The sequence below is a fragment of the Leuciscus leuciscus genome, assembly GCF_965113295.1.
Source record: "Leuciscus leuciscus genome assembly, chromosome: 15".
Classification (NCBI taxonomy): Eukaryota; Metazoa; Chordata; class Actinopteri; order Cypriniformes; family Leuciscidae; genus Leuciscus; species Leuciscus leuciscus.
The window spans coordinates 8,825,628-8,852,017 of record NC_138739.1 but is presented as its reverse complement, the minus strand read 5'-3'; the positions used below and the strand labels follow the sequence as shown (position 1 = coordinate 8,852,017).

At 39.5% G+C, this 26,390-nt stretch overlaps 2 protein-coding genes and 1 long non-coding RNA gene across 3 annotated transcripts in view; 2 read left to right on the top strand and 1 right to left on the bottom strand.

Annotated features, from left to right (window-relative positions):
- Positions 1 to 26,070, top strand: part of LOC309475959 (uncharacterized protein) — a 117,277-nt gene extending 91,207 nt beyond the window's left edge. Inside the window, exons 12-15 of the mRNA XM_082138984.1 lie at positions 20,198 to 20,320; positions 20,462 to 20,503; positions 24,918 to 25,267; positions 25,727 to 26,070. Coding sequence (XP_081995110.1) covers positions 20,198 to 20,320; positions 20,462 to 20,503; positions 24,918 to 25,267; positions 25,727 to 25,777 — 566 coding nt within the window. The 3' untranslated portion in view covers positions 25,778 to 26,070. The remainder of the gene's footprint in view (positions 1 to 20,197; positions 20,321 to 20,461; positions 20,504 to 24,917; positions 25,268 to 25,726) is intronic.
- On the top strand, positions 363 to 13,457 carry LOC309476051 (uncharacterized protein). The gene is made up of 7 exons (XM_082139187.1): positions 363 to 753; positions 1,260 to 1,583; positions 6,205 to 6,495; positions 6,588 to 6,734; positions 6,831 to 6,869; positions 12,297 to 12,644; positions 12,980 to 13,457. The coding sequence occupies exons 1-7, from the start codon at positions 714 to 716 to the stop codon at positions 13,060 to 13,062; spliced, it is 1,272 nt and encodes a 423-aa protein (XP_081995313.1). The 5' UTR covers positions 363 to 713; the 3' UTR covers positions 13,063 to 13,457.
- On the bottom strand, positions 4,842 to 6,198 carry LOC309476470. The gene is made up of 2 exons (XR_014198182.1): positions 5,397 to 6,198; positions 4,842 to 5,361 (listed from the first exon to the last, which is right to left on the bottom strand). It is a non-coding gene; the product is annotated as an uncharacterized lncRNA (long non-coding RNA).
- Positions 26,071 to 26,390: the final 320 nt, after the last annotated feature.

The following is a 26,390-nucleotide window of genomic DNA, read 5'->3' as shown; positions in this document are numbered from 1 at the left end:
CAGTTACACAGTTTCTTATTTTACATTTTGTTGGTTTGCACATTGTAGCAATTCATTATGTAATAACTGCAAATAATGTAATAAGTAGCCTATTTATTTTAATAAAATGCTCATAATGTATTTTTCTCAATACGTAATAAAATCTTGAGCTGATAATGTAATAACAATTATTACTTTATGAGAAATGTATTACATAATAAACTTACCAAAAATATAGTCATAATTTTAATTGGTTTTTTTTAATCATAAAAACATTGGTTTTCCCATACAGTATATTTCAATGCATCATGTCAAAACGTTTTCCATTAGGTGGATGAGATTGAAAGCTGGTAAATCCCACGGGAGGAAATTCAACTTCCGATCATTTGACTAATGTCTCGAAAGGCGGAACTACTGGATTCAGGGAGTCAACATGATTCCCAAAGAGAATATAATCCACTAATGATTCTTACTTAGTATAAAGTCTCTTTATTGTTGTTAAGTCGGTTAGATATAAAAATAATAACAGTAAGAAAACTGTGTCGCGGCGATAATGCTCCTTAGGAGTTAATCGCCATTAAACAAGAAGAAGAAGAAGAAGAAACTGTGTCGCAGTCAGATCCTAGACCTGTTGCTAAACGCAGCGCTGGATGCTAACGTTATGCTAACCGTAAACAAATTCAAGAACGCAAGAAGTCTTTATTAAATCGCGTTTGACTCACATAAACAACAAAATGAAGATCGCTGGTTTATTTTTATGCTTTATACTGAAAGGTAAGTCTTATAGCTTCGAGACTTTCACTTTCACTTCTCTACGTCACTATTAAGTGTACCCATACACAAAAGAAATATATTTGAAATATATATTTTGGAATATATGCAAATATTTGAAATTGGCCCAATAAATATATTTCACACTTAACATCATATATTTTTGTTATATTTCAGAATATATTTCAATGTATTTTTTTCTGTATGGGTCCCCAAAAGTGTCAAAATATATGTGGCATATATTCCAAATACATTGAAATATATTCTGAAATATAACAAAAATATATGATGTTAAGTGTGAAATATATTTATTGGGCCAATTTCAAATATTTGCATATACTCCAAAGTATATACTGAAAATATATTTCAAATATATTTCTTTTGTGTATGGGATAGGCGAATGAAATCGCGATCAACTCTCAATAAATTAAGCTACATTAGCCTACCTCATTTGGATTTGTTCAACGTTATGAAAATCTTAGAAACTGGTTATAATGTTTGCTCTCCAGGTGTGTGTGGTGATGATAAGTCAGTGTTGGAGGGAGAGTCTGTCACGCTACACACTGATCTAACTAATATACAGAAATATGAACGTATACTGTGGACATTTGGAACCGACAGCACTCGAATAGCTCAAATCATCAACGCTGTCAATAAGGTCTCATTATATGATGAAGTTCTTGATGGAAGATTCAGAGGCAGACTGAAGCTGGATCATCAGACTGGATCTCTGACCATCACAAACACCACAACTGATCACTCTGGACTTTATCAGCTACAGATCATTGGTGGAAATGAGTTCCCACCAAAGAAATTCAGTATCATTGTTTCTGGTGAGTAGTTTTGTAGCTGCATTGCAGCACTGAACCATACTGAACGTACAATATTGTCCTAGTAACCTGAGACACAAATTTAGCCAAAGTCACAAGTTGAATGTACAGTATCGGGTTTCTATTGTGAAGGGTAAAATGAGACCTGTGAGTCTATATAATTTGTGGCGAGCGACCCAAAGAGACAGTGTAAGTGGAAAGTTTTCATTGCCATTTTACATGGGTGATGTTTAGGACTTTTACAATTGCATTTTGGTCTTATTATCAATATTACAGTTACTTTTTGTGACTGAGATAATGACATTGATGGATATGTGTAATGTTAGCGTACTGTGAATGTTTGCTTAAAGGGACACTATGCATTTTTCCATTTTTGTCAAACAGCGACCCCTAGAGTCAGTCTCTGCACTTACGGCCTGATCCCCTCCCCCCTCTATACCGGTACCTGTTCAGTAGAGCCCCTTTCACACAGCGCGATGATCCCGGAAAAATGCCGGGAAATTGCCGGAACGCTTTCTGTGTGAATGCAAACACGATCCGGGATTGATGCCGGCATCGATGCCGGGTTGGGGACCTAGTAACATTGCCGTGTTCAGTTCCGGAATGCTCGCGGTGTGAACAAAAGCCGTAATAATGCCGTGTCGTAGTGATGACGCTGAAGCCGGGATTGTTCGCCAGCTAGTGAAACGGTACATAATGCGCAAGTTTATGATCGAATCAGAGAAAAAAATGCAAGAAATCGCAGCTCATAAGCAAACTTAAGATGCTGCTGAGACATTACAAGTCACATCGATGTCACGTGTCTTTACGGGATTTTTACGGGTTGTGTGTGAACGCACTCTTTGATTCCGGAAAATCACTGGCAGTGTGAAAGAACCAAAATCAAACAATCCCGGGTCACTTTATCCGTGTATTTTCCGGAATCTCTGTGTGAAAGGGGCTTAGGACGGAAGCTGTAACGAGTGGAAATAAGGTGTGGCCCCTTTAAGAGCTGCGCGCGCCCTGTTGAACTGTCGGCAGTCTGTATTGTATGTGCGCCTCGAACACCCTTTTCTTTTCTTGACTCTTCCGACCGCTTCGTCGACCCTGACATGATTCACGTCTGTAATGCGTGCTAGTGTCTTCCATAGAGGCTGCTTCATATGTTGTTGATATATGTGGCGTTGTGCCGTAAAGCAAGTCGTGATTCTCGCGAGATTTGTCAGGGCGCCACTTCTCAAACTTGCAGCGCCGTCCCCCCCAGGCTTTGCTATCGGGTTAATTCGCCCTACTACGAGTTGTTTTACCATTTTAAATGATTTCGAAGCTGTTATATTAAAGGTACAATATGCAAGAATTTTTTGCCGCTAGAGGGCGCTACATTCCAAACAACAACAACGGCGTAGCTTGATGACGATGTGAAGGAGCGTGGAATGATGGGAACTGTCATTTTAAACTCCACGTGGATGTAAATCAGTCAGACGGGAATCGAAAAATCATGTTCATGGATGAGGTTAAGTTATATTTTTATAATGACATGCTTTTTGTGGCGAGGGGGGCGTGGTTCAGCGCGGTCTGTAATGGGAGAGAGAAGAGACGAGCGTCCCGCAAGTAGGTCAAGTGCAAATGACAAACACCTGTGTCTTATTGCAGTGATCAGCGTGCAGAGTCCGCTTATAAGTCGCACGCTGGAACGAGAGAGACTGGAGAGAAAATTGGACGCAGAGAAAGAAAACCGGTGGATCCGAGCTCTCATTTTTGAACTGTTTTGTGCCGTCGCGGTTGCCACAGTGAATGCGCGTTGTGCGCGGCTTTTGTTTTGTTTTGTTTTGCTGTATTTTAATAAAGTACGAGTCCCAGTCACGCCGACCCCTGTCTTCTTCCTTCCTGACTCTTGAACCTCATCACACTTCATTAAAATGAATTAACCACAAGAAAAGTAAGGTTTAATACTAAATTGGTTATCATAGATGTTACTGTATGTCGAATTCATTGTTGTGATAACGCTGCGCAGTTTTATGTGTTCTAAACAATTGTTGTAAAAGTACATTCGAACATACCCACATCATTTGCCAAAATACTGATTAATCTTTATGTATAACACATGCTATGTTTATTTACATGGTCATAAACACCAGACGTGATAAACAATGTCAATAAACTAAACACAAATCTAAAGCAATAATACTTCCCTTACATAAACATAGCTATTACCGAATGCTACATTTGGAAAATATAAAATTAAGCATGCTTTGTCGACAGAACCAGCTGCAATCGGTAAAGAATAATTGTGTTCCATAACGACTGCACGAAACAAGCTAACGTTTGTTGCTTGATAGACGCTACAACTTCCGCATTTGTCCAGGACTCCACGCAGTACGAGCGGAAACCATAGACAGTATAAGAAATGGACAGAGTCATCTCATTGGAACTCAATTGAGGCAAGTGAAGCCCATTTTCAGCGATTTTTTAGGACTTCCGTTCCTGACGCGCAGACTCAAACTGAGCTTGACGACGTAGATGTGACGTGATCAACCCGTCTGTCTTCTAGTGGCTGTGGCATGAGAAATCTGAATCATTCCCTTCCGAATCTTGCAGAGACGGAGAGTGTGAGTAGGAGGTGTCCATGAGCTACGAGCAGGAGTAACTTTTGCTAGGTATTCTGATTAATTATTTTGTCATTTTGCCTCCACGTCCCCCCGATTGCCCGTGAGCTTCTCCTCCTGTCCATACGGTAATCTCTCTACTGTGCGACAGAGAGTCGTGCGGTTATGACGCAATCGTTAGCCTACTTTTACAAAAACTGTTTTTACGGGGCCATAACGTAAGCTACAAGGTAATGGAGCATTTTATACATTGTCGTGTTTCTTTAGAAATAAATAATGGACAAATGGAGTCTTTAAACATCTCAGATGTAAAGTTATTCGCTGTCAAAGTGACGCCAAAATGAATGGGAGTCAATGGGATGCTAACAGCAGGTGAAGTTCTGCTACAAGATGGTGGCACGCGGCCGGCTTCAACTTCCGGTCGACTTCCTTCCCGCTTGGCGGAAACCGAGGGTAACGCGGATATGACGCAATTGACTGGCGACTCCCAGCTCACCCCTGTTAACGCCCCGTTTCCTTGGTTAAAATCGCAATTTTCTCACGATTTAAAAATAGTTGGAAACATTTGGGATATTGTAAGTAATCAACTTAACAAAATATATAACACTGGCCTTGAGATTATGGGATATTTTAAAGGGGTGGTAAAACACGATTTCACTTTTCTAACTTTAGTTAGTGTGTAATGTTGCTGTTTGAGCATAAACAACATCTGCAAAGTTACAACTTTCAAAGTTTAAAGCAAAGGGAGATATTTGCTTTTAAAGAAATCAATTTCTAAGAACTACAAAAAACGGCCAGTAGGGACTACACGACATTCCTGCAGGCTTGCTGACATCACTAAGCCCAATATTTACATAAACCCCTCCTCCGATGAAGGATTCGCACAATGGCTAGTCCTGAAAGATGGAGCAGTTCCAACTTTGAAAAACAGAAACTGTTTACGGGCCACAACCTGTAAATATGATTTATTTTTCGTCGTTGTGTTTTCCTGTGATAGTTCGTATTGTTAATTGTACATTGTAGCAAGGAAGTAAACGAAGGACAACGCTGTTTGGCTCCACAAACCAGTTTGTTAAATGCTAACGTTAATTCATACTTATCCGACAAACACATACAAACTTCTGTTTAATATCACCAGCGCAGCGAACTTGGAATGTTCGTGGTTGTTGTCGTTTATGTGATCAGTGTAAATTATTCTTTGATTATAGCTTTTATGTATTGTTTATCTAACGTTACATGCTTGTTTATCTACAGGCATGCTAAACATGGTTTTGTGTTTGATTTGGCTACTGTTGTAAAGCCAATGTTTAGTGTTCGTATTGGATTAATAGTTCAGGCGACCGATATTTAGCTACAATCGTTCTAAATATACAAAATTAACAGTGTCATATAGCGATCTGCAGTCTTAAAAAAACATACCTTTCTGAAACGTCCTTTAACAGCCGTTCTTGAACAGTTTCTGCTCGATCCTCTCCACTAACATTCTCTGGGTCTGATTCGGGCTCAAACTGGTATGGCAATATTGACGCCGTTGTTTACTGAAGCACAAACTACCGGTAAAGATAAGGGGGCGTGACGTTTCCGAACAACGTGCACTTGGAGGTTAGCGAATCACAACACACTGGGCCAGCTAACCAATCTGAGCCCATTGCGTATTTTGAAGGGGGGGGCTTCATAGAACGCGGAAATCATCCGACCGTTTTTACAAGGAGGGACAGAGCAGTGTAGAATAATGGTTAAATATGTGAAAAATAATGCGAATTTTTTAAAACGAAGCATGAACACATGTTACAGTGCACCCCACAAACACAATCAAGCCTTCGAAAAAAGGCGTTTTACCACCCCTTTAATGCAAAATTCTTACATATTGTACCTTTAAGGTACAATTCTTACATAGTGTGCCTTTAACAGTCCAACCTCAAGTTTTAATGATTTATAGATCCTTCAATGTAAGTCTATTTTGACTTCATCAAGGTGTAAATATTTTTTTTATTTATTAAGCTTGATCTTTTGCCTGTTTATTCTCTCATGTTGTCCAGCTCCACTGCCCATTCCTGTCATCATCAGTAACTCTTCACACTGTTCTTCATCATCATCTTCATGTTCATTGGTGTGTTCATCAGTGTTGAATGTGAGTCATGTGACTCTCTCCTGGTACAAAGGAATCAGTGTATTGTCCAGCATCAGTGTGTATGATCTCAGCATCAGTCTCTCTCTACCTCTGGAGGTGGAATATCAGGATAAAAACCCCTACAGCTGTGTGCTGAACAATCCCATCAGCAACCAGACCACACATCTGGACATCAACACACTCTGTCACACATGTGCAGGTACAGCAATAGTAGTGTTAACTGATGTGTTCTGTTCTCTACTTGTAGGTCAAGGGTATTATGTGTTAACTCTCTGATCTACTGTTTCGTAGTGGATGCATCGAGTTTCAATGCAAACGAGAGCTTACCCTTCAGTCATGTGGTGATGATCTTTGTTGGTATATTAGTTACTCTACTAGTCTTGGCTGTAGCTGGGATGTTAAGTATCTACTGGAAATATCGAAAAACACATCAAGTGGGTAAGTATTACTCAAAGTTAGAGCAAGAGTATCTACATTGTGGAAAAGTGTAAAAAAGAAACTTGTTATTTAAGTCTGTGGTTTGTGTTTAAACAGGCCAGACTCCAAATCAAGAATACACTGAGCTGAGTAATGGTAAGATTCTCTAATATTAATGTCCAATATGTCATCAAACTCATAGGATCTGCTCTGGTTATCAGTATTAACCTGTTAACTGATCCCTCTCTGAGCGCAGAGCTAAACTTACATTTCACGAATGCTATGAAATACAGATTTTTTTAAAGAAGCCACTCAGCAGATCATTGCAGAAGTGAAAGAAATCAAGCGTAGCGTCAGTTCTGGCAAGTTACGTCAGTCAAGCTCGCCTCAGCTGACTCTCAACTGATTCACATATACCTATAGAGCTGGTAAGTCCCGCCCCTTCCGCTAACCCCACTGGAACCTCTAGGTTGAAAAATCGTTAATGCAAGTGAATGTGAGAAAATAATTATTTTCTGGTCCCGTTTGAATTTTGCCATGAATGTGAACATATGTTGTCTGTGAATTTTTATTATAATTTTTTGTGTGAAGAATGCTACAATTTAGCGGGTAGAAGTTTGATACGGTTAGACTTTGTGTGAGAGCACTTTGTGGACTACAACCTAGTTTTTACATCAGATGGGAATCTGAAGAAAGAACAGCCCATTTGGTTTGAATGGTGACATTTGGGTACAAAACACACAGGCATCTCGATCTGTCTCCATAGATTATCGCAGCATTAGCACCGTGCTTTGACAAGACTAGACGGATTTCAGAAAAATGGCCTTCTATAAGAAGTGAGGAGCATTTATGGGTACAAGTCGGGAACCGGCCTACCTTACATATTTCAAGGGTGCTGAGTCCCAAAAAAATGGTACCCAAGCGAAATTTTGAGTTTTTTACCTTCTAATTTGCATATCAAAATGGCCGCCAAATTGCCTATCTTGCTCAGTCGTTGGACCATTTTCCCCTAGTTTTTTTGTAAGTAGGCAATCAAGATGAGGAAATTAAGTTCCTAGATCGATAGTCAAGGGTCAGAGCAAAGATATAATGGAGGCTCACTGCCTTTATGTATATTTATGCAAAATACCAACTTTTAAGGTGAAATTAAGCATTATTTGTGTCATTTTTTAAGGCCGACATACATATTCTATCAATATCACTCTTAAATGTTCCCAGTGTATATATGATATGTGATGTATTCCATATTACATAATAACTAAGAAAAACACCATTGCAAGTTGTCTGAGATTTCATTTTTTTATGCAAATTAAGCATTTGTTCTCTAAATTCTAAGACGGGAAAAACCCAGGTGAATAGGGAAAAAAACACCATGAAACTTCCCTTGAACAAATCTACAGATCACATCTTGTTTCTGTATATTTTCTTTCATGTTTGTAGTTTAATTGCTTTGCTTTTTTCTGTTAGATTTTTAGTTCTGTAGTTCACTCCCTCTGTAAATAGTTTTTGGTAAATAGTTTTTATACCTTTCTAGTTTGCTTGTGTGCCATTTGTCTTTGGAATTTCATTTTGATTAGTATTTCTTTCTGCAGTCCTTTTCCAAGTTCTTTGGTTACCCCTTGCTTTGGTATACTTGAGGATTACAACTTCACATTTAAACAAGGACATTGGTCATCACTCTGACATGCACACATTGCAGTGCATAATAGCCCTGATTTTCGGCATTTGCACTGGCGTGTTGTGCATTGTTTTTTACAGGTACACAGGATAATTTCCAGGCAACTTTCAGGTATTGGATTCTGTGACATAAGAATGGGCTGTAGTCCTGAACCGCCATGTTTCCATCCCATGTCCAAGGGTGAAGGAAGCTCAGGTGTGGCATAGTGAGCATTTCTCCAAACCATTGCCTGGTAGTGTACTCTCAGCAGATGGAAGTGGAGCGCATCGCTTGTCGCCGGCATTGCTTCTGGTTTACCTGTCCTGGAGAAAAGTATATGCCTTGCTGCATCAAACAGAGTCTGTTTTATGCACATCATATATTCTGCAGACAAAAGCCTCTGAAGATCTTTGAGTCTCCTCCGTGAGATCACCAATTCCGAGGTTGCTGAGCAATTGATGGTGCATTTTCCAGACTTTCCACGATGTACTTTTGGTGTGACTTGCAATGTATGATGTGGTATCACAACCAGTTAGTGCATGAAATGCTACAAGGCTTGGTGCTGAATCCTTTGGCAGTTTGTTAAAAACAGCATCAATGGGTATATATTGTGGCTTCCTTGTGGTACCAGACAACAGCCAGAGTTTTTTACATGCTAGGTGCGGGAAATGGGAAACCAGAATCACATGCACATCAGTGTCTCTAGATGACACGACTACTGTGTCTGACTGGCAGTGCACTGCATGTAATACCAATCGGGTATCTGCCTCTTCGTGTGTGGCTCTCAGATGAGTCAGGTTGGTTGTTGCTTTCGATGACCTAACCTCCGTTTCTTTGTCTCTGAACCCACCAGCAACAACTATCTCTTTATCATCTGGTGTCTGAGCACCTAGTTCTTCAGAGAGTAGATTGGCAAGATCAGCTTTGTTGTCAGGGAGGGACAGGAAGTTGGTCCAGTTTTTCGGAAGATGCATATCACGACCCTCAACAAGTCGTCTGATTGGTTGAGCTGCTTTTGTGCGTCGTGTCCTGGTAGCACCCTTGATGGTCTCTTCTCTGTATCTGTCAAACACAACGTCTATCCGTTTATAGGAACATCCTGCTTTCAATACTGCTCTGACAAATGTGTCAGCCAAATCTCCAAATGTTACTGCTTTGTCTGGCTTTCCTAGGGCAACCACCAGTGCCTGTCCATCTATGATGAGGCAAGATGACATGTCGGGAAGTTCAATAGCCTCAGGACAGACTATGTCTTCTGTTAACTTATTTACCAATACAGACTTGTTTCCAGTGCGAAGGGTCCCATTCATTTCAGCAAGGGATATGGGAACTGGCAGAAGCTCGTATTTTAGGACAGCTGGTAAGTCAACTGGACGACCTGCCTCATAGGCCATAACAAGGCGTTTGAGGACGTTTCGGTCAGTCTTTACGACGGTTCTGTTGTCTTTGATTTTAGGATTTTTGGCCACTTCATACAGAGATGCAAATGTTTTTGCTGGTTGTGATACCACATCATACATTGCAAGTCACACCAAAAGTACATCGTGGAAAGTCTGGAAAATGCACCATCAATTGCTCAGCAACCTCGAAATTGGTGATCTCACGGAGGAGACTCAAAGATCTTCAGAGGATTTTGTCTGCAGAATATATGATGTGCATAAAACAGACTCTGTTGATGCAGCAAGGCATATACTTTTCTCCAGGACAGGTAAACCAGAAGCAATGCCGGCGACAAGCGATACACTCCACTTCCATCTGCTGAGAGTACACTAACAGGCAATGGTTTGGAGAAATGCTCACTATGCCACACCTGAGCTTCCTTCACCCTTGGACATGGGATGGAAACATGGCGGTTCAGGACTACAGCCCATTCTTATGTCACAGAATCCAATACCTGAAAGTTGCCTGGAAATTATCCTGTGTACCTGTAAAAAACAATGCACAACACGCCAGTGCAAATGCCGAAAATCAGGGCTGTTATGCACTGCAATGTGTGCATGTCAGAGTGATGACCAATGTCCTTGTTTAAATGTGGAGTTGTAGTCCTCAAGTATACCAAGGCAAGGGGTATCCAAAGAACTTGGAAAAGGACTGCAGAAAGAAATACTAATCAAAATGAAATTCCAAAGACAAATGGCACACAAGCAAACTAGAAAGGTATAAAAACAATTTACCAAAAACAATTTACAGAGGGAGTGAACTACAGAACTAAAAATCTAACAGAAAAAAAGCAAAGCAATTAAACTACAAACATGAAAGAAAATATACAGAAACAAGATGTGATCTGTAGATCTGTTCAAGGGAAGTTTCATGGTGTTTTTTTTCCCTATTCACCTGGGTTTTTCCCGTCTTAGAATTTAGAGAACAAATGCTTAATTTGCATAAAAAAATGAAATCTCAGACAACTTGCAATGGTGTTTTTCTTAGTTATTATGTAATATGGAATACAACACATATCATATATACACTGGGAACATTTAAGAGTGATATTGATTGAATATGTATGTCGGCCTTAAAAAATGACACAAATAATGCTTAATTTCACCTTAAAAGTTGGTATTTTGCATATATATATATATATATATATACATAAAAAAGGCAGTGAGCCTCCATTATATATTTGCTCTGACCCTTGACTATCGATCTAGAAACTTATTTTCCTCATCTTGATTGCCTACTTACAAAAAAACTAGGGGAAAATGGTCCAACGACTGAGCAATACAGGCAATTTGGCGGCCATTTTGATATGCAAATTAGAAGGTCAAAAACTCAAAATTTCGCTTGGGTACCATTTTTTTTGGATTCAGCACCCTTGAAATATGTAATGTAGGCCGGTTCCCGACTTGTACCCATAAATGCTCCCCACTTTCACTTTTTGGGTACATCCCATCTAGACTAAAGTGGAGGGAAAATATGTTATGGGGTGACGTCACATAGGCGACATGTAGTCTTTCTCGTTATGTCTTTTCCACAACTGCTAGCCAAAGAATCATACAATATACTGTCAAACTCGTAACATGAAAAATTATATAAAAAATTCACAGGCAACAAATGTTCACATTCATGGCACAATTCAAACGGGACCAGAAAATAATTATTTTCTCACATTCACTTGCATTAACGATTTTTCAACCTAGAGGTCAACTTGGGGTTTTACGGATGGGCGGGACTTACCAGCTCTATAGGAATACCTATCACTATATATAAGCTCTTTCAGTATTATCAACAGCTATCGCGTTTCTCAGGAGTGAATTACCCTCCTCCCTCCCCAGCTCCACCTCTCGTCAGTCAGGATTTGGCCTTCTGATTCCCCTTGAACCAGACTAATTTCTCAAATAATCTTGTACATTCAAATATTGACATTAATGATATCTGCAATACATTTATGTTGTTTCTGTTCTGTTTACCTTAAGGGGGGTTATCACTGCTCTCCCTGCTCTTATCCATGCTAGGCCAGAACAGAACCATACCGTCAAATCCTGTATGCTAAAAAACTGTATGCTAATTGTCAATCATCTGTGACGATAATGGGCCTGACAAATTCAATTAATGAAAGATTAAAAAACATTATATAAGTTTATGTTTACTGTCGAGCAAATATACTGAACTAAACTTTTATTTTATACAAAATATATTTTTACAAAATAATTTGGTCTCCATTGCTATAAAATCAAAGCAATATGTCTAATCAAATTGTGTTTCAAATTTGAAGTTGCTATCACAAAAAAACTGTGAAGGATTTAAAGTACTAAAACAATGTCCAATTTCAAAACGCCTTTCACCGGATAAATTACGAGAATTCTTGTGAAATTATCATGATTTCTAAAAAATTTTAAATAAAAAAGTGTGCCAAGTGTCCAGCTACTGGTTATATCATGCTTATACTGAGTGTTTAATCTCTCTCTGTGTTCCTGTATGTTTTCCAGGTGAAGTTGTGGATAAAACAGACGTAATAAAGACCATGTCAGTGACGGTGGGAGAGTCCGTCACTCTAAACACTGGCCTCACTGAAATACAACACTTCAATATGTTACAGTGGAGGTTTGGAGAATTAGGCACAGATCTCACAAATCCTTTTTTAGTCATCAACAGAGCGAATAAACCGAACAATAGCGGTTGTGATGATTATGATGAGAGATTCAAAGGCAGAATACAGCTGGATCAACAAACTGGATATCTCACAATCAGTGACATCAGACCTACAGACTTTGGCATTTATAAACTAATTCTCGGAATTGGACAAAATATGATCTCCAAAACATTTATTGTCCTAAGTGAGTACCTCAAATCTTACAGTGTAATAAATATACATCCAGTGTGAACAAGTTAGACGCTCTGAAAGGAACCATTTATACGTTTTACTGGGTTGTTTGACTGAATTTTCCTATAATGCATTAAAATAAATATTATTTAATAATCAAGAGTAGGAGACAGTAATGCGGTTCAGTGTGTGTTGTTTATACTTCATTAATCATATCAGTATCTTATGGCATGTGAAAAGGTCAGATTTGGTTTACAAGAAAAGAAAAATCACATTACTGTGATTTTTAGAATCAACCAAATAAGAGCTAAATGTTTCAGACAAGAATCTTTCTCTGTTTTCTTTCAGATTCCTCTGAAAATGGAGAGACTGCATCCAAAGGAACAAAATCACCACTAATGAATGGAGATGTCTCTGAAACCACTTGTTAGCAACTTTTACATTATCCTTGTTCAAAATAAAAATATACTGCTTTTATGAGCCTTTACAACTGGAAACGTGTTTATAATGAATGGTGTTTACCTGTGAAAAGTAACATGACAAAGTGTTATGATGTCAATGTTATGTTTACTGCATGTCTGTTACATTTTATAGAGTCAGTTTGAACTTTTTGTCTGTGTTTATGAATGACATTGTGTATGTTTGAACGTTTTCTGCCCTCTAGTGGGCAATGTAAGTTAAAAGTGGTGCTGTTTCAAACAGTTGTATAATATGAATGAGAGACTGCAGACAGTTTGTCTGATAACTCAATTTTAGCCTCACTAACAACGAAATTCAAATTTATTTATTTTTTAAACTTTTTAATAAAAAAAAAATGTCTCGTGAAGTTATTTGTGTTGTATCTATGTAAAATAAGAACTAATCGAAATGACAGAAACAATCTTTGGAAAAAAAAAAAAATTATATATATATTTGTAGTGTAATTTGATTTCATTGGATCAGATAGAGAGGGCGGGGTTTAAGGCTGTACTGCAGGCAGACACCACTGGGGCGATAGAAATGTTTTGGCTTCACTTTTCAGGAAGTGCTGGGTACACTTGTCATGAACAAAAAGTTTGACCTTGAATTTTGACCTGTTGGTGGCACTCGCACATTCTAACACTTTTTTCCTAATTTATTTCCTATTTATTTCTTCTTTATCCTTATTTATCACTTTATCGAATGCAGATAGAATGTCAAAATAATAGTTTAAGGAGTGATGCTTCCGGTAGGCTAATGGAAAGTTATTATTCATTCAAGTTCCCATTGGGGAATTCTAATGAACTTACTTCCCCTTATTTCTTATAAGAAAATCGGGTTTACTGCTTTTACAGATTTGCCCAGCATTGGAATTAAGAAGAGTCACCATTGTTTTTCACTCGGATAAACCTCTTGGCTAAAAATACAGTAAAACGATTTATAAAAAGGAAACTATGTTAATAATCATCATCACTGTCAGGATGTGAATTAGGTCATTTAGAAACGGTTGGACGTCGAACGGAGTTTAATATCTATATTTGATAATTTTTCACCCACCTTTTACTCGGATCAGAAATATGAAGATGTTTTTTTTATTTTTCGTACCGTTACTCGTGGATGATGGTGAGTAGCCTACATTTAAGTTTTACTTTCACTTTACAAACTTAATGAAATATAAACTATAAGAAATTATGATGATAACGATGATGATTATTAATATGATTTAAATTGCCGAATTAACGTTAATTTAGATATGTTTTTGGAGCTTAAAGTAAAAGAAAAGTGTTGTCTAGAAAGAAAAACGCACAGATTAATGTGTTTGTCTAGCAGGTGCTAGTAGCCTACTATTAAAAAATATTTGAAACCAACAAAAATGCAAAGATTATATTTCTAATATCAATGTTTTAGTGATGGGAAGTCCGGTTCTTTTCCGCGAACCGGTTCTTTCGGACAGTTCGTTTCAATGAACCGGTTAAAAAAACCGGTTCACCAGTTCTTTTACGTCCTCACGTAATGACGTCAATTCTATCATCCCGGCGGATAAAAATACATTCAAATAAACAAAATTTGTAAAGACATTGATAGAATGCTTTTTGACTTCATCTGGAAAAATCGTACCCATTATATATATATAAAAAGTGTTATCAATAATTATGAATCTGGTGGGCTCAACTTTTTGGACTTCAATACCCTAAATAATAGGCCTACCTTTAAGATTAATTGGGCTAAGCATTTTCTTAAAAACTCTGAGTCGATTTGGATTTGTATTCCCCACTATATATTCTCTCGCTTTGGTGGTCTGGGCTTTATTTTGAACTGTAAAGTACAATGTGGACAAACTCCCTGTAAAACTCCACTTTTCACAAGCAGGTCCTTTTAGCTTGGTCTCTAATTTATAAGCATAACTTCTCACCTCACAGGTATCTAATTTGGAATAACAGAGATATTTTATACAAGAACAAGTCACTCTTTTTTTGAGAATTGAGTACTTAATCAGATTCTGGTGGACCAGCTATTTAATGAGGGGCGGCTTTTCTCCTATAGAGAGTTTTTATCAACATATAACATTCCAGTTACGGAATGAATTTCCAATTGTGTTTGACGCCATTTCATCAGGCACAATCATGCTTTTTAGGTATACTGGCAGACTTCCACTTACTTCTGTCTCCCTCCCCGATGTGGCTGAATCACCAGTTAGAAAAATCTGTTTTTCCCAATTTCCTCAAAAAAATAAGAACATTTGTGCATTATTTCAGAAAGAAATTGTTTCTATTCCACATGTTACTTTTTATTGGAACCGATTTGTAAATGACATTGACTGGAAAAAGGTTTGGATGATTCCTCACAGATAGTTGATAGTAAACAAGGTGAAAGAAGTGTCGTTCAGAATAGTTCACAGATATTACCCTGTTAATCATTACATGGTTACATTTGAAAAATACATCAATACAAAGTGTTCTTTTTGTGAAGACCACCCAGAAACTGTTTTGCACCTCTTTTGGTTTTGCTCACACACCAGAACATTTTGGCAAAACTTCAGCAGATTCATCATTGACCATATTTATAAAAGTCAAAGTAAAGAAAAGATGTATTCATTATAAATGTATTAATTATTTTGGCAAAATTTCACATTCATAAGTGTAAATTCAGCACAAAAAAAACTAATTTTGTAATTTTTCTCCATGAAGTTGTACTTTATATTAATCAGATTTCTGGCTCCAACAACAAAAAGGCAGTTAAAACTGTCAACATATGGTCCTCTTTCTCTTTGTAATGTCCCATAAGCTTCCCCTGGCAATATTGTATTGTACCCTGTTTATGTACTATAATTGTGTATGTTGATAAGTCCTATACTTTGGTTAGTCACCTGTGATTTGTAGGCTACCTTTTTTTTTGCAATAATAATAATAAAAAAAACATTCAAATAAAGGCATTTGTAATCATAACTTAAGTTAAACAATAGTACTCATTGTCATAATCATCTTGGATAAGTTTCTTACATTTAGGCTACATTTTGCAAATTAACCCTGTAGCCTACAGGCGATATGCAAACGCGGATGTTTTACATGTCTTAAAGATCTAGTGAATAAACTGGTCTTCATCAATTTGATTTGATTTGCTACTAAATAAACTTACATTTCGCCGAATTCGGCCCCTCATTTAAGTCCTCGGTTCACCCGTGCTCATGTAACAGCACAGCATCAGTTGGCCGAAAGAAAGTTCGGTCCAGAGACGGTGCTATCACGCATGCGCAGTATCTCCAGCTCATCGGTTCTCTGTATCGAACGTCTCCGAAAGAAACAGTTCTCGGTTCTGTACTGGTGACTCGAGAACCGCTGAAGCAATTGGCCTGTGTGTGCTGAGCTGAGAACTGCTGAAACCTTACTGCGGTTCTCAGGCCAGCACAGAACCGAGAACTGTTTCTCTCGGACACGTTCGACGTACTGAGAATCAGATGAGCTGATGAGCTGAGCATGCGTGCAATTTTAGGTGCAAAAGTATTTCGTTGAACATCAATAAGTGTAACAAAATAAAACATGTTGGAAACATGTTTATCACATAATTACTGTATTTTCACTGTATTATTTTATAGATTGGAAATACAATGAATGGATTGTAAAACTAAACATTTATTATTATTATACTAAATCTTTATTTTCAGGAACAGCTAATATAATTTCTAAGCAAGTTGATATAAATCTTTGACGTAAACTCTCGCCAAGGTTTTAAGGGTGCAAAGTAAATGTTTATAATGTGTTAATAAAAACATAACGTATTAAAGGTGTGGTTGATTATGATTTTACTTTTCTAACTAGTGTGTAATGTTGCAGTTTGAGCATAAACAACATCTGCAAAGTTACAATGCTCAAAGTTCAAAGCAAAGCGAGATATTTGCTTTTAAAGAAATCACTTTTTAAGGACTACAACAAACGGCTGGTAGAGACTACAAGACATTCCTCACGGGTTAGTGACATCACCAACCCTAAAATTTACATAAACCCCGCCCCCAGATCACGATTTATAGAATATCAAGACAGAATATGCTAATCAATGACTAGAAGATAACTACACATAAGCTCCATAAATTCATCAACTTACCATTCAGAAACGCCCTGTTGCTTTTGTCACTTCTTCTTTAGTCTCTCCATCTTTCTGAATCCGGTTTAAACATAAAAGGCTAAAAGTTTTAGAAATGTTCACTGCATGTCTGTGTGAGTCCAAGCTGTTGTAGCTCCACCCTCTGTGCCGGGAGCAGCAACTCATTTGCATTTAAAGGAACAGACTCAAAAACGGTGCGTTTTTGCTCACCCTCAAAAATGGACAATTTTAACATGCTATATCAAAATATCTGTGGGGTATTTTGAGCTAAAACTTCACATACACACTCTGGGGACATCAGAGACTTATTTTACATATTGTGAAAAGGGCATTATACCACCCCTTTAAACATACTGGAGACATGCATCGACTTTTTAGTTTTTTTTGACTGTAGGCCATGCCTGTGCGTTCGGTAGTTTGCGCATGCTCAGTATCAGCTCCTCGTGCTCGTGAGTTCTCTCAGCACAACATGTTTCAGTTCAGTGAACTGTTGGAGTTATTGGAATAAAATTTACTCCGGGATATTGGTTTATTTCGAGTCGGCAGGACTGTCAGGCATGTTTCGAACAATTCAGTCCGATTTAGTGTAGGCCTACTGGTTCGACCGGTTTACTAAAAACAACCGGTTCAAAAGAACGATTCATTCACAAACCGGACATCGCTCTGTCTGAAATACAAATGCTTAATTTCTGTGTCTGTGTATTGCATTTACGTTACTCATCATAATTCACTTAACGTACCAGATATCTGCATTCAGCATTTTAATGTTCCTGTTCTTGTAAAATATCTTGCTGAATTTGAAAGTTCCTGTTTCAAATGTAGTTCCTGTATACTACTGTAATTGAGTACAACCGAGTAGCTTTAATTATTTAAACACTGGTCAAAAGTAAATAGTTTTGACTACATTTTTGTTGTTGAATGTTTTATTTACCTTTGAGTTAAAATGTAACTCAAATCTAGTACTAGAACTTTTCAAAAATGTATTAGTACTAGTTTGATTTTAACAGAGCTCAACCATGCTAATATTGTATACAAGGCTCACACATGCGCCACATGATACTGTATTATTTGACTCATTCTTGATGGAGTTATGGCACTACTTTGGGCCACAGCTCAGCTGTTTATCTGGGCCAAATCTGTGCCAAAGGAAATTTGCTGACTGGGCCTGAGTGGCCTTGGACCTGTAAAGACGGGAATTAGAAGAACAGATTATTGCACTTAATGGGATAGTTTACTCAAAAAATGAAAATGTAATCATCTCTTACTCACACTCATGTTCCCGAAATCTATCTAGCGTCTACAAATCGACACTTAATAAATAAATCTGTCGCGTCTACTGATCGACACTGAGCGTCTACAAATCGACACTTAATAACTTTTATACTCCAGCTCTTTGCGTCTTCCGTCGACAACTGGTCGAGTCTCTTATCCTAACTTCTTTGCTGCGCTGCATAAATAACAAACGAGACAGACTTCAGTAAATGTCCCTCAGATGGTTTATTCAAACAGCCGGGAGTTCTCGAGCAATACTCGGAGAATCTCGACCCAGCAGAAGAATACAACAGGCTTTATAGGATAAAGCCAGACACATCAAAATAGAATCATCATGACTAACATGTCACGCTCTATCAATATGATTGGTTAAATTGTTTAAAGCAACAATTTTCATTACCCTTTGTTAGTGACATCAGCAAAATATCAAAAACATTGTAAGGGGTTAATATTCCAGTCAATCATTTCACAATATAGTCAAAATAAAAAGACCATTGAGTCAATTTTCAAAGTTCCATTTGACCAAGGTTACATTGAGTTAAAAGTTTGTTAGAAGGTTAGATCATATCGAAAGTAAATAAAAGGAAGTACGATTTTTTTATTTTTTTTATTGAATGGAATGGAAAGTTAGTCACCATCAGACATAAAAATGGGAAGTGTGATAAAAGTTATCTTAAAACTTATCATAAGTTTAAAATCTAAAGTCAGATTTCCATGGTTAGTAACATAATTAATCTTATCTATAAAAGATCCACCGCATTAGACACAAAATACCATAAATGAACAGTGAATAGAATAGAATATTCAGTTTATATCTGCATTTAAGAAACTGTCCCGGTTTGTTCCTCAGGTGTGTTTGGTGATGATACAGTGAAGACATTATCCGTGATGGAGGGAGATTCTGTCACTCTAAACACTAATACTGAAATACAGAAAGCTGAGCTGATACTGTGGACATTTGGACCTGAAAGAACTCGCATCGCTCAGATCAACAGACTTGTCAATAAGGTCTCATTATATGATGATGTTCTTGATGGGAGATTCAGAGACAGACTGAAGCTGGATCATCAGACTGGATCTCTGACCATCACAAACACTAGAACCGAACACACTGGAGCTTATGGATTTTTACAGATCATTGGTGGAAAAGAGGTCCCGCCCAAGAAATACAATATTATTGTTTCCGGTGAGTCATTCTATAGTTGCGAAACATTTAATTTCATTGCATTGCAGTATTGAACTATTTTGTATTTGCCACATTTATATTTATGAACATATCAAACTGGTGCATTAAGAGTGTTGTTTGACACCTACATTCATTTCTTATAATATTCTCTCATGTTGTCCAGCTCCTCTGCCTATTCCTGTCATCAGCAGTAACTCGTCACACTGTTCTTCATCATCATCATCATCATCATCATCATCATGTTCATTGGTGTGTTCATCAGTGGTAAATGTGAGTCATGTGACTCTCTCCTGGTACAAAGGAATCAGTGTATTGTCCAGCATCAGTGCGTCTGATCTCAGCATCAGTCTCTCTCTACCTCTGGAGGTGGAATATCAGGATAAAAACACCTACAGCTGTGTGCTGAACAATCCCATCAGCAACCAGACCACACATCTGGACATCAACACACTCTGTCACACATGTGCAGGTACGGCAACAGTCCATTTACTCACAGAGATGTTCTCAGATTCTGTTAAAATATTGACACTCTGTCTCTTTGTCCATTATAGCGGCAGGTTTGTCTGCAGGTAAAATAGCGCTGGTGTGTGTTTGTGTTCTGGCTGTGACTGCAGTTTCGTGTGGTATTTACCGTTACCATAAACACAAGACATCTAAACAAGCAGATCTACAGGGTATGTGTTACCAACAGCTAATTTCATAAAATAAACATTTGAGTTTTATTAAAAGGTTGAATTTACTTCTCCATCATTCTTTAAATTAAAGTTTCTTTAAGTTCATTCTTTAAATTGATTAAAGTCATTGTTTTTATACAGGCCAAGCTAATGGAGCTGAACTTACTGCTATTCTAACTAAAGGTAAGATACAGTTTAAATAGTGATGCACCGAAATTTTGGCAGCCAAAAAGTTTTAGATTAAACAACATAAAACTAATTTTCGGTTTTGTCCAGAATGGTTTAAGAGGGCAGAAAAGATTGACAGAAACAGTGACATCAAATAAGCCATGACTGGACTTTACTTTTTTTATTATTTTTTTATTAAAATATATTCCTTGAGGTTTTTTTATTATTATTTTCAACCCTCATTCTAATTCTCTGCCTGAAATGATCGGTAAGACTTTAGTTTAGGGTCCAATTCTGACTATTAACTAGTAGCTTATTAGCATGCATATTACTAGCATGTTGGCTCTTTATTAACACATATGAATGCCTTAATCTGTCACGATCCACACACCAAGGAAAGGGAAAAGGGAAGATCCAAATGCAGTAAAGATTATTTTATTGGGCAAATTCAAAATCGTATCCAGTCCAGGCAGAGGTCAAAATCCAAATAATCAATCCAAGAAACACGAACATAAACAGGAAACACGGGGAACGGAAGTGGCATGATATAATACAAGGAATCCGTGACAAACACTATACAGGCAGGGTATATATAACAAGAACTAACAATGAATAACAGGGAACAGCTGGGTACAATGATGACAGGGAACAGCTGAGTGCAATGAACAGTGATTGGTACTGACAAGGATTGTGGGGAATGCAGTTCATGAATGGGATGACACCATGGAGACGAGGACCTCTAGTGAACACCAGTGATACACAAACAGACACTGTGACATAACCCCCCCTCAACGGAGCGGCTACCAGACGCTCCAATACGTGACAACAGACAAATCAAGAGTCCAGGCGGGAGGTGGAATGGTGGAGGATCAGGGGGAGGGATGGAGGGCCAGGTCCATGAAGGGGAACAAGGACAAGGGTTGACGGCTTAGCCGACGGCCAGGGCAAAACAGACTCGTCGGGCGGCCAGGACGGAGACGACCCTTCAGGCGGCCAGGGCGGAGCAGACAGTCCATCGGGCGGCCAGGGCGGAGACGACCCTTCAGGCGGCCAGGGCGGAGCATACAGTCCATCTGGCGGCTAGGGCGGAGACGACCCTTCAGGTGGCCATGGTGGAGACGACCCCTCAGGCGGCCACGGTGGAGACTTCCACTCAGGCGGCCAGGGCGGAGCAGACAGTCCATCGGGCGGCCAGGGCAGAGACGACACTTCAGGCGGCCATGGTGGAGACGACCCCTCAGGCGGCCATGGTGGAGACAACCCCTTGGGCGGCCATGGCACATGGCACGGAACAGAAACAGGCACCCGCTCAGGAAAAGGCACCGGCTCAGGAACAGACACCGGCTCAGGCACAGGAACAGACACCACCGGCTCAGGCACAGGAACAGACACCACCGGCTCAGGCACAGGAACAGACACCACCGGCTCAGGCACAGGAACAGACACCACCGGCTCAGGCTCAGGAACAGACACCACCGGCTCAGGCTCAGGAACAGACACCTCAGGCTCAGGAACAGACACCTCAGGCTCAGGAACAGACACCTCCGGCTCAGGAACAGACACCACCGGCTCAGGAACAGACACCACCGGCTCAGGAACAGACACCACCGGCTCAGGAACAGACACCACCGGCTCAGGAACAGACACCACCGGCTCAGCGGCGGCCATCTTGTCCGAAGACACAGGCTCGGCAGACGTGACGTGAACAGGCTCTGTGGCAGCCATCTTGTCCGAAGACACAGGCCCGGCAGACGTGACGTGACCACTCTCGGCGGCGGCCATCTTGTCCGAAGACCCAGGCTCGGCAGGCGTGACGTGAACAGGCTCGGTGGCGGCCATCTTGGCCGAAGACAGTGGCTCGGCAGGCGTGACGTGAACAGGCTCGGCAGCGACCATCTTGTCGGAAGACACAGGCTCGGCAGATGTGACGTGAACACTCTCGGCGGCGGCCATCTTGTCCGAAGACACAGGCTCAGGAACTGTCTCTGGATCGGTAGACGTCCATTGCTTCCTCCACGCCTGCAGTACCGCCACTGCATAAAAAAGGAAGACCACTCTCTTGGCCGTGGCAGGACTGATGGTGGGCGGCTCCGAGACGATCTCAGGGATGACAGCGGGCTGCTCGGAGGGGACGGCCTCCGGGACGACAGCGGGCTGCTCGGAGGGGACGGCCTCCGGGACGACAGAGGGCTGCACGACAGCGGCCTGCTCGGAGGGGACGGCCTCCGGGCCATTGGGGAGGCAGGAAGTCTTCCTCCTCCTCCACCTCCGGACCACCGGACTCGAGACCACCAGAACTGGGACCACCGGAACTGGGAGTGAAGGACGCTCGGGGCTGAACCTAACCGGCCAATGGTCAGAGAATGACCAAACTAAGAATGCTGTCGGTGCTCACCTCTAGTATCTCCTCCCCTACGTCCCCCACGAGTTCCCCTAAACTTGACCAGACGGGTTCCCCTAAAAGTCTCTCTGTCCCATGTGGAAGGCTGCTCAGGGGACTTGACCGCCATGGCCTCCTCCGTCTGGCGTGCCCATAACGCCAGACACTGAAAAAAGTTAGAGAGAATTGGATCCTAAACTAAAGTGAGTCAGGTTTTAAAGCGGCTTCTTTAAGGCTTGCCAGTAAACGGACAAGGCTTTATGATTGGCTAAAGTCATTGCATTAGAAATAGTATCAATGCCCACTCGCTATTGTATACGAGTAAGTGTTTTACAAACTGTTATCCATATAAAACCATAATCTGCATATAAAGGATTATGAAATCATTTACTTGTGGTTTGTGATGCAGCTGCTGTCAGATCCAATACAGTCAGAGCTTCATCTTTCAACAAATTTTTTTTTGTAAACTCTCCATTACACTGTGTCTCGTTTGCAAAACAAAATGCTCCGAACAAACATATAATCTTCCAACTTGATCCAGGCACCATTAAAATAAACAATCCAATTGTTTCAGACGCTGTCCAATCAGTAATATAGTGTCAGCCCACATCTTCTGGTACGTGTTGAATTCACAGATGTGGCCCGGATCTGGGCCGACACTATGTTGCTGTCTGGTCGGGATCTTCTGAAGTCTATATAGAGAGGCAAATAAGCTGTTTAAACTGGACGCGTCAAAGCGAACGTTCTTTCACTCCTACATTTGTCCTGTTGTCGACAGACTCAAGCGTGTGGAGTTTGTCAGAAACTGAACTCACATCTGTATACTGTATCAGTCTAAACACCATCAGTTGTTATAGCGGGTTCTATTTGCTTTCACGATGCTTGCATGCAGTGTAGGCAAATATCAGTTGTTAAAGGGATAGTTCACCCAAAAATTTTAATTAGCCCATAATTTACTCACCCTGAAGCCATCCTAGGTGTATATGACATTCTTCTTTCAGACGAATACAATCAGAGATTTATTAAAAAAATGCCCTGGCTCTTCCAGGGTCTTCCAAGTCCATAAATGTGCATCTATCCATCATAAAAGTGCATCTATCATCATAAAAGTGCATCTATCATCATAAAAGTGCATCTATCCATCATAAAAGTGCATCTATCATCATAAAAGTGCATCTATCCATCATAATAGTGCTCCACACGGCTCCAGGGGTTAATAAAGGCCTTCTGAAGTGAAGCCATGTGTTTGTGTAGGAAAATGATCCATATTTAAAACTTTATCGACAAAAATAACGTACTCAAGTCGACTTACACCAAAGAACACTTGGCGATGTATGACGTAGGATGTAGTAGTAGCGTAAGCTTAGACGGTTAAAAAAACAGGGCACCACTATCAAGTTCAAGTGTTACTCTTTTGGCATAAGTCGACTTGCGTACGGCCGTTGTAGTTATTTTAGTCAATAAAGTTTTAAATATGGATAATTTTCTTACACTAACACATCGCTTCGCTTCAGAAGGCCTTTATTAACCCCTGGAGATGCGTGGAGCACTTTAATCATGAATAGATTTTAATCTTTATCACACTTTGATGGACTTCCAAAAAAATATAAGCATTGACTCCCATTATAAAGCTTGGAAGAGCCAGGACATTTTTTAATATCTAGGATGGCTTGAGGGAGAGTAAATCACGGGGTAAACTTCATTTTTGGATGAACTATCCCTTTAAGAGACTGAATGCCAGTGGGCGGGGCCTATGGTGTGATAATGTATAACTATTCGCTGATGTCCTGCTCTGGAGGCGGGCATATGCAAATGTATTTGCTGGTGTTACATCAAGGATCCCGCAATATCAAAATGAGCAGTTTTAGGAGCTTGATTAAATAAATGCTTTGTTTTTAAAATCTATAACTTCAGCATCATTAGTATCTGTACATTTAGTTGCAATGACTCATGGTAGGAAGTCTCATGGTTTGCTGGAGAAGATCTGTTACACACAGTGTCGCACAAGTTTGATCCCTGTCTGAGAAACTCTTTCTGTTTGTTCTCCAGGTCATTTTTTTGAGAAAGATGAAATCATGTCATTATTAGTGACGGTAGGACAACCTGTGACGCTACACACTGATATCACTGAAATACAGGATAATCAGCGGATACGCTGGAAGTTTGCTGACTCCAGAGAATGCAGTTGCGCTGAATTTACTGTCATCGCTAAATGGGATAAAACACATGATGAGGAATACTTATATAATGAAGAAAGATTCAAAGACTGTTTGAAACTGGATCACAAAACTGGATCTCTCACCATCGCTAACATCACACCTAATCTCGATGGACATTATAAACTCCACATCACCAGCGAGACACAGAAGATCTCAAAGACGTTCAGTGTTGTTGCTCTTGTGAGTTGGTTGAGTCTTTTAAAGTCATAATTGTCTTACTGAAGTCTGTAACTGATCAACTATTATATATGGCAAGTGAATGTGAAGAAGAAACCTACGGAGCCCCTAAAGGGACGGGGTGGTGGGAACATTTGTGATGGGAGAAAGTAATATTTTTCAAATCTTCCCTCGCAAAATCTGTTGTGAGCTCGGACAGAGACTTTAATGTCCCGCTGGGAATGTTTCAGAGCTCCATATGTTAACAATGGAGCGTTTCATTTTGAACTTGGACTCAAATATAAAGAAATGCAGTCAGTGCTTAACTCAAGGAGTTGTCCACCACCATCTCCCTTTTAGAGCCTCTGTAGAAACCATCTTTTCGAAATCGAGACACATGATGATTGATGATTAGATTAACGGGAATATCAATTCAAAAACTTTCCCTGTTTTTACCTTTGACACCTCTTTGTTTTCTAACAGGTTCCAATAAAAAGAGAGCGCAAACCCCAGAGGAGACTAACCTGTCCTTAACAATGCAGGAGGACCATAAACACTGGATATCCACATTTGAATTCCAAGAAACATTTCTATTTTTACAACCATCTAAAATCCTAAGTGACAAAATAAGTAAAGTTAAGCATGCAACAAAAGCTGACTTAAGAGAGTGTATGTTTTGTCACACTAATGGTCAGGAGTTTCTACAGTACTATAATAACCAACAGTATTATAAACAGCTGAACTCTTATCGCACTAGTATGAAAAGGTAAGATGAAGTGCCTCTTTGAGTCACTGCCATATTTGTTATTTTACTGTGTAAAAAAAAACACAGTGGGGGGGGGGGGGGGGGGGGGGGGGTACTCCATGATTAATCATTTATTGTTTACATTTTTTTTTTCAATGCAAACTCAAGGTGCCCTGGAAAGGCAACATACAAAAAAGTATTTGCGTTTTTCACTGTATAATTAGGATATAGTTAGGCTGTTTAGTTTTTTGTTAGGCTACTTTTTTCTGATGAAATGCTCTTGATGATCATTGTTTTTTCATCAAAGAAAAAGTAAATCTGGGGGAAGAAATATATTACCAGATGTTAACTTGTTTTGGAAAATCAAATCAACTGCAGTTAATTGTTTAATGTGTTCATGTG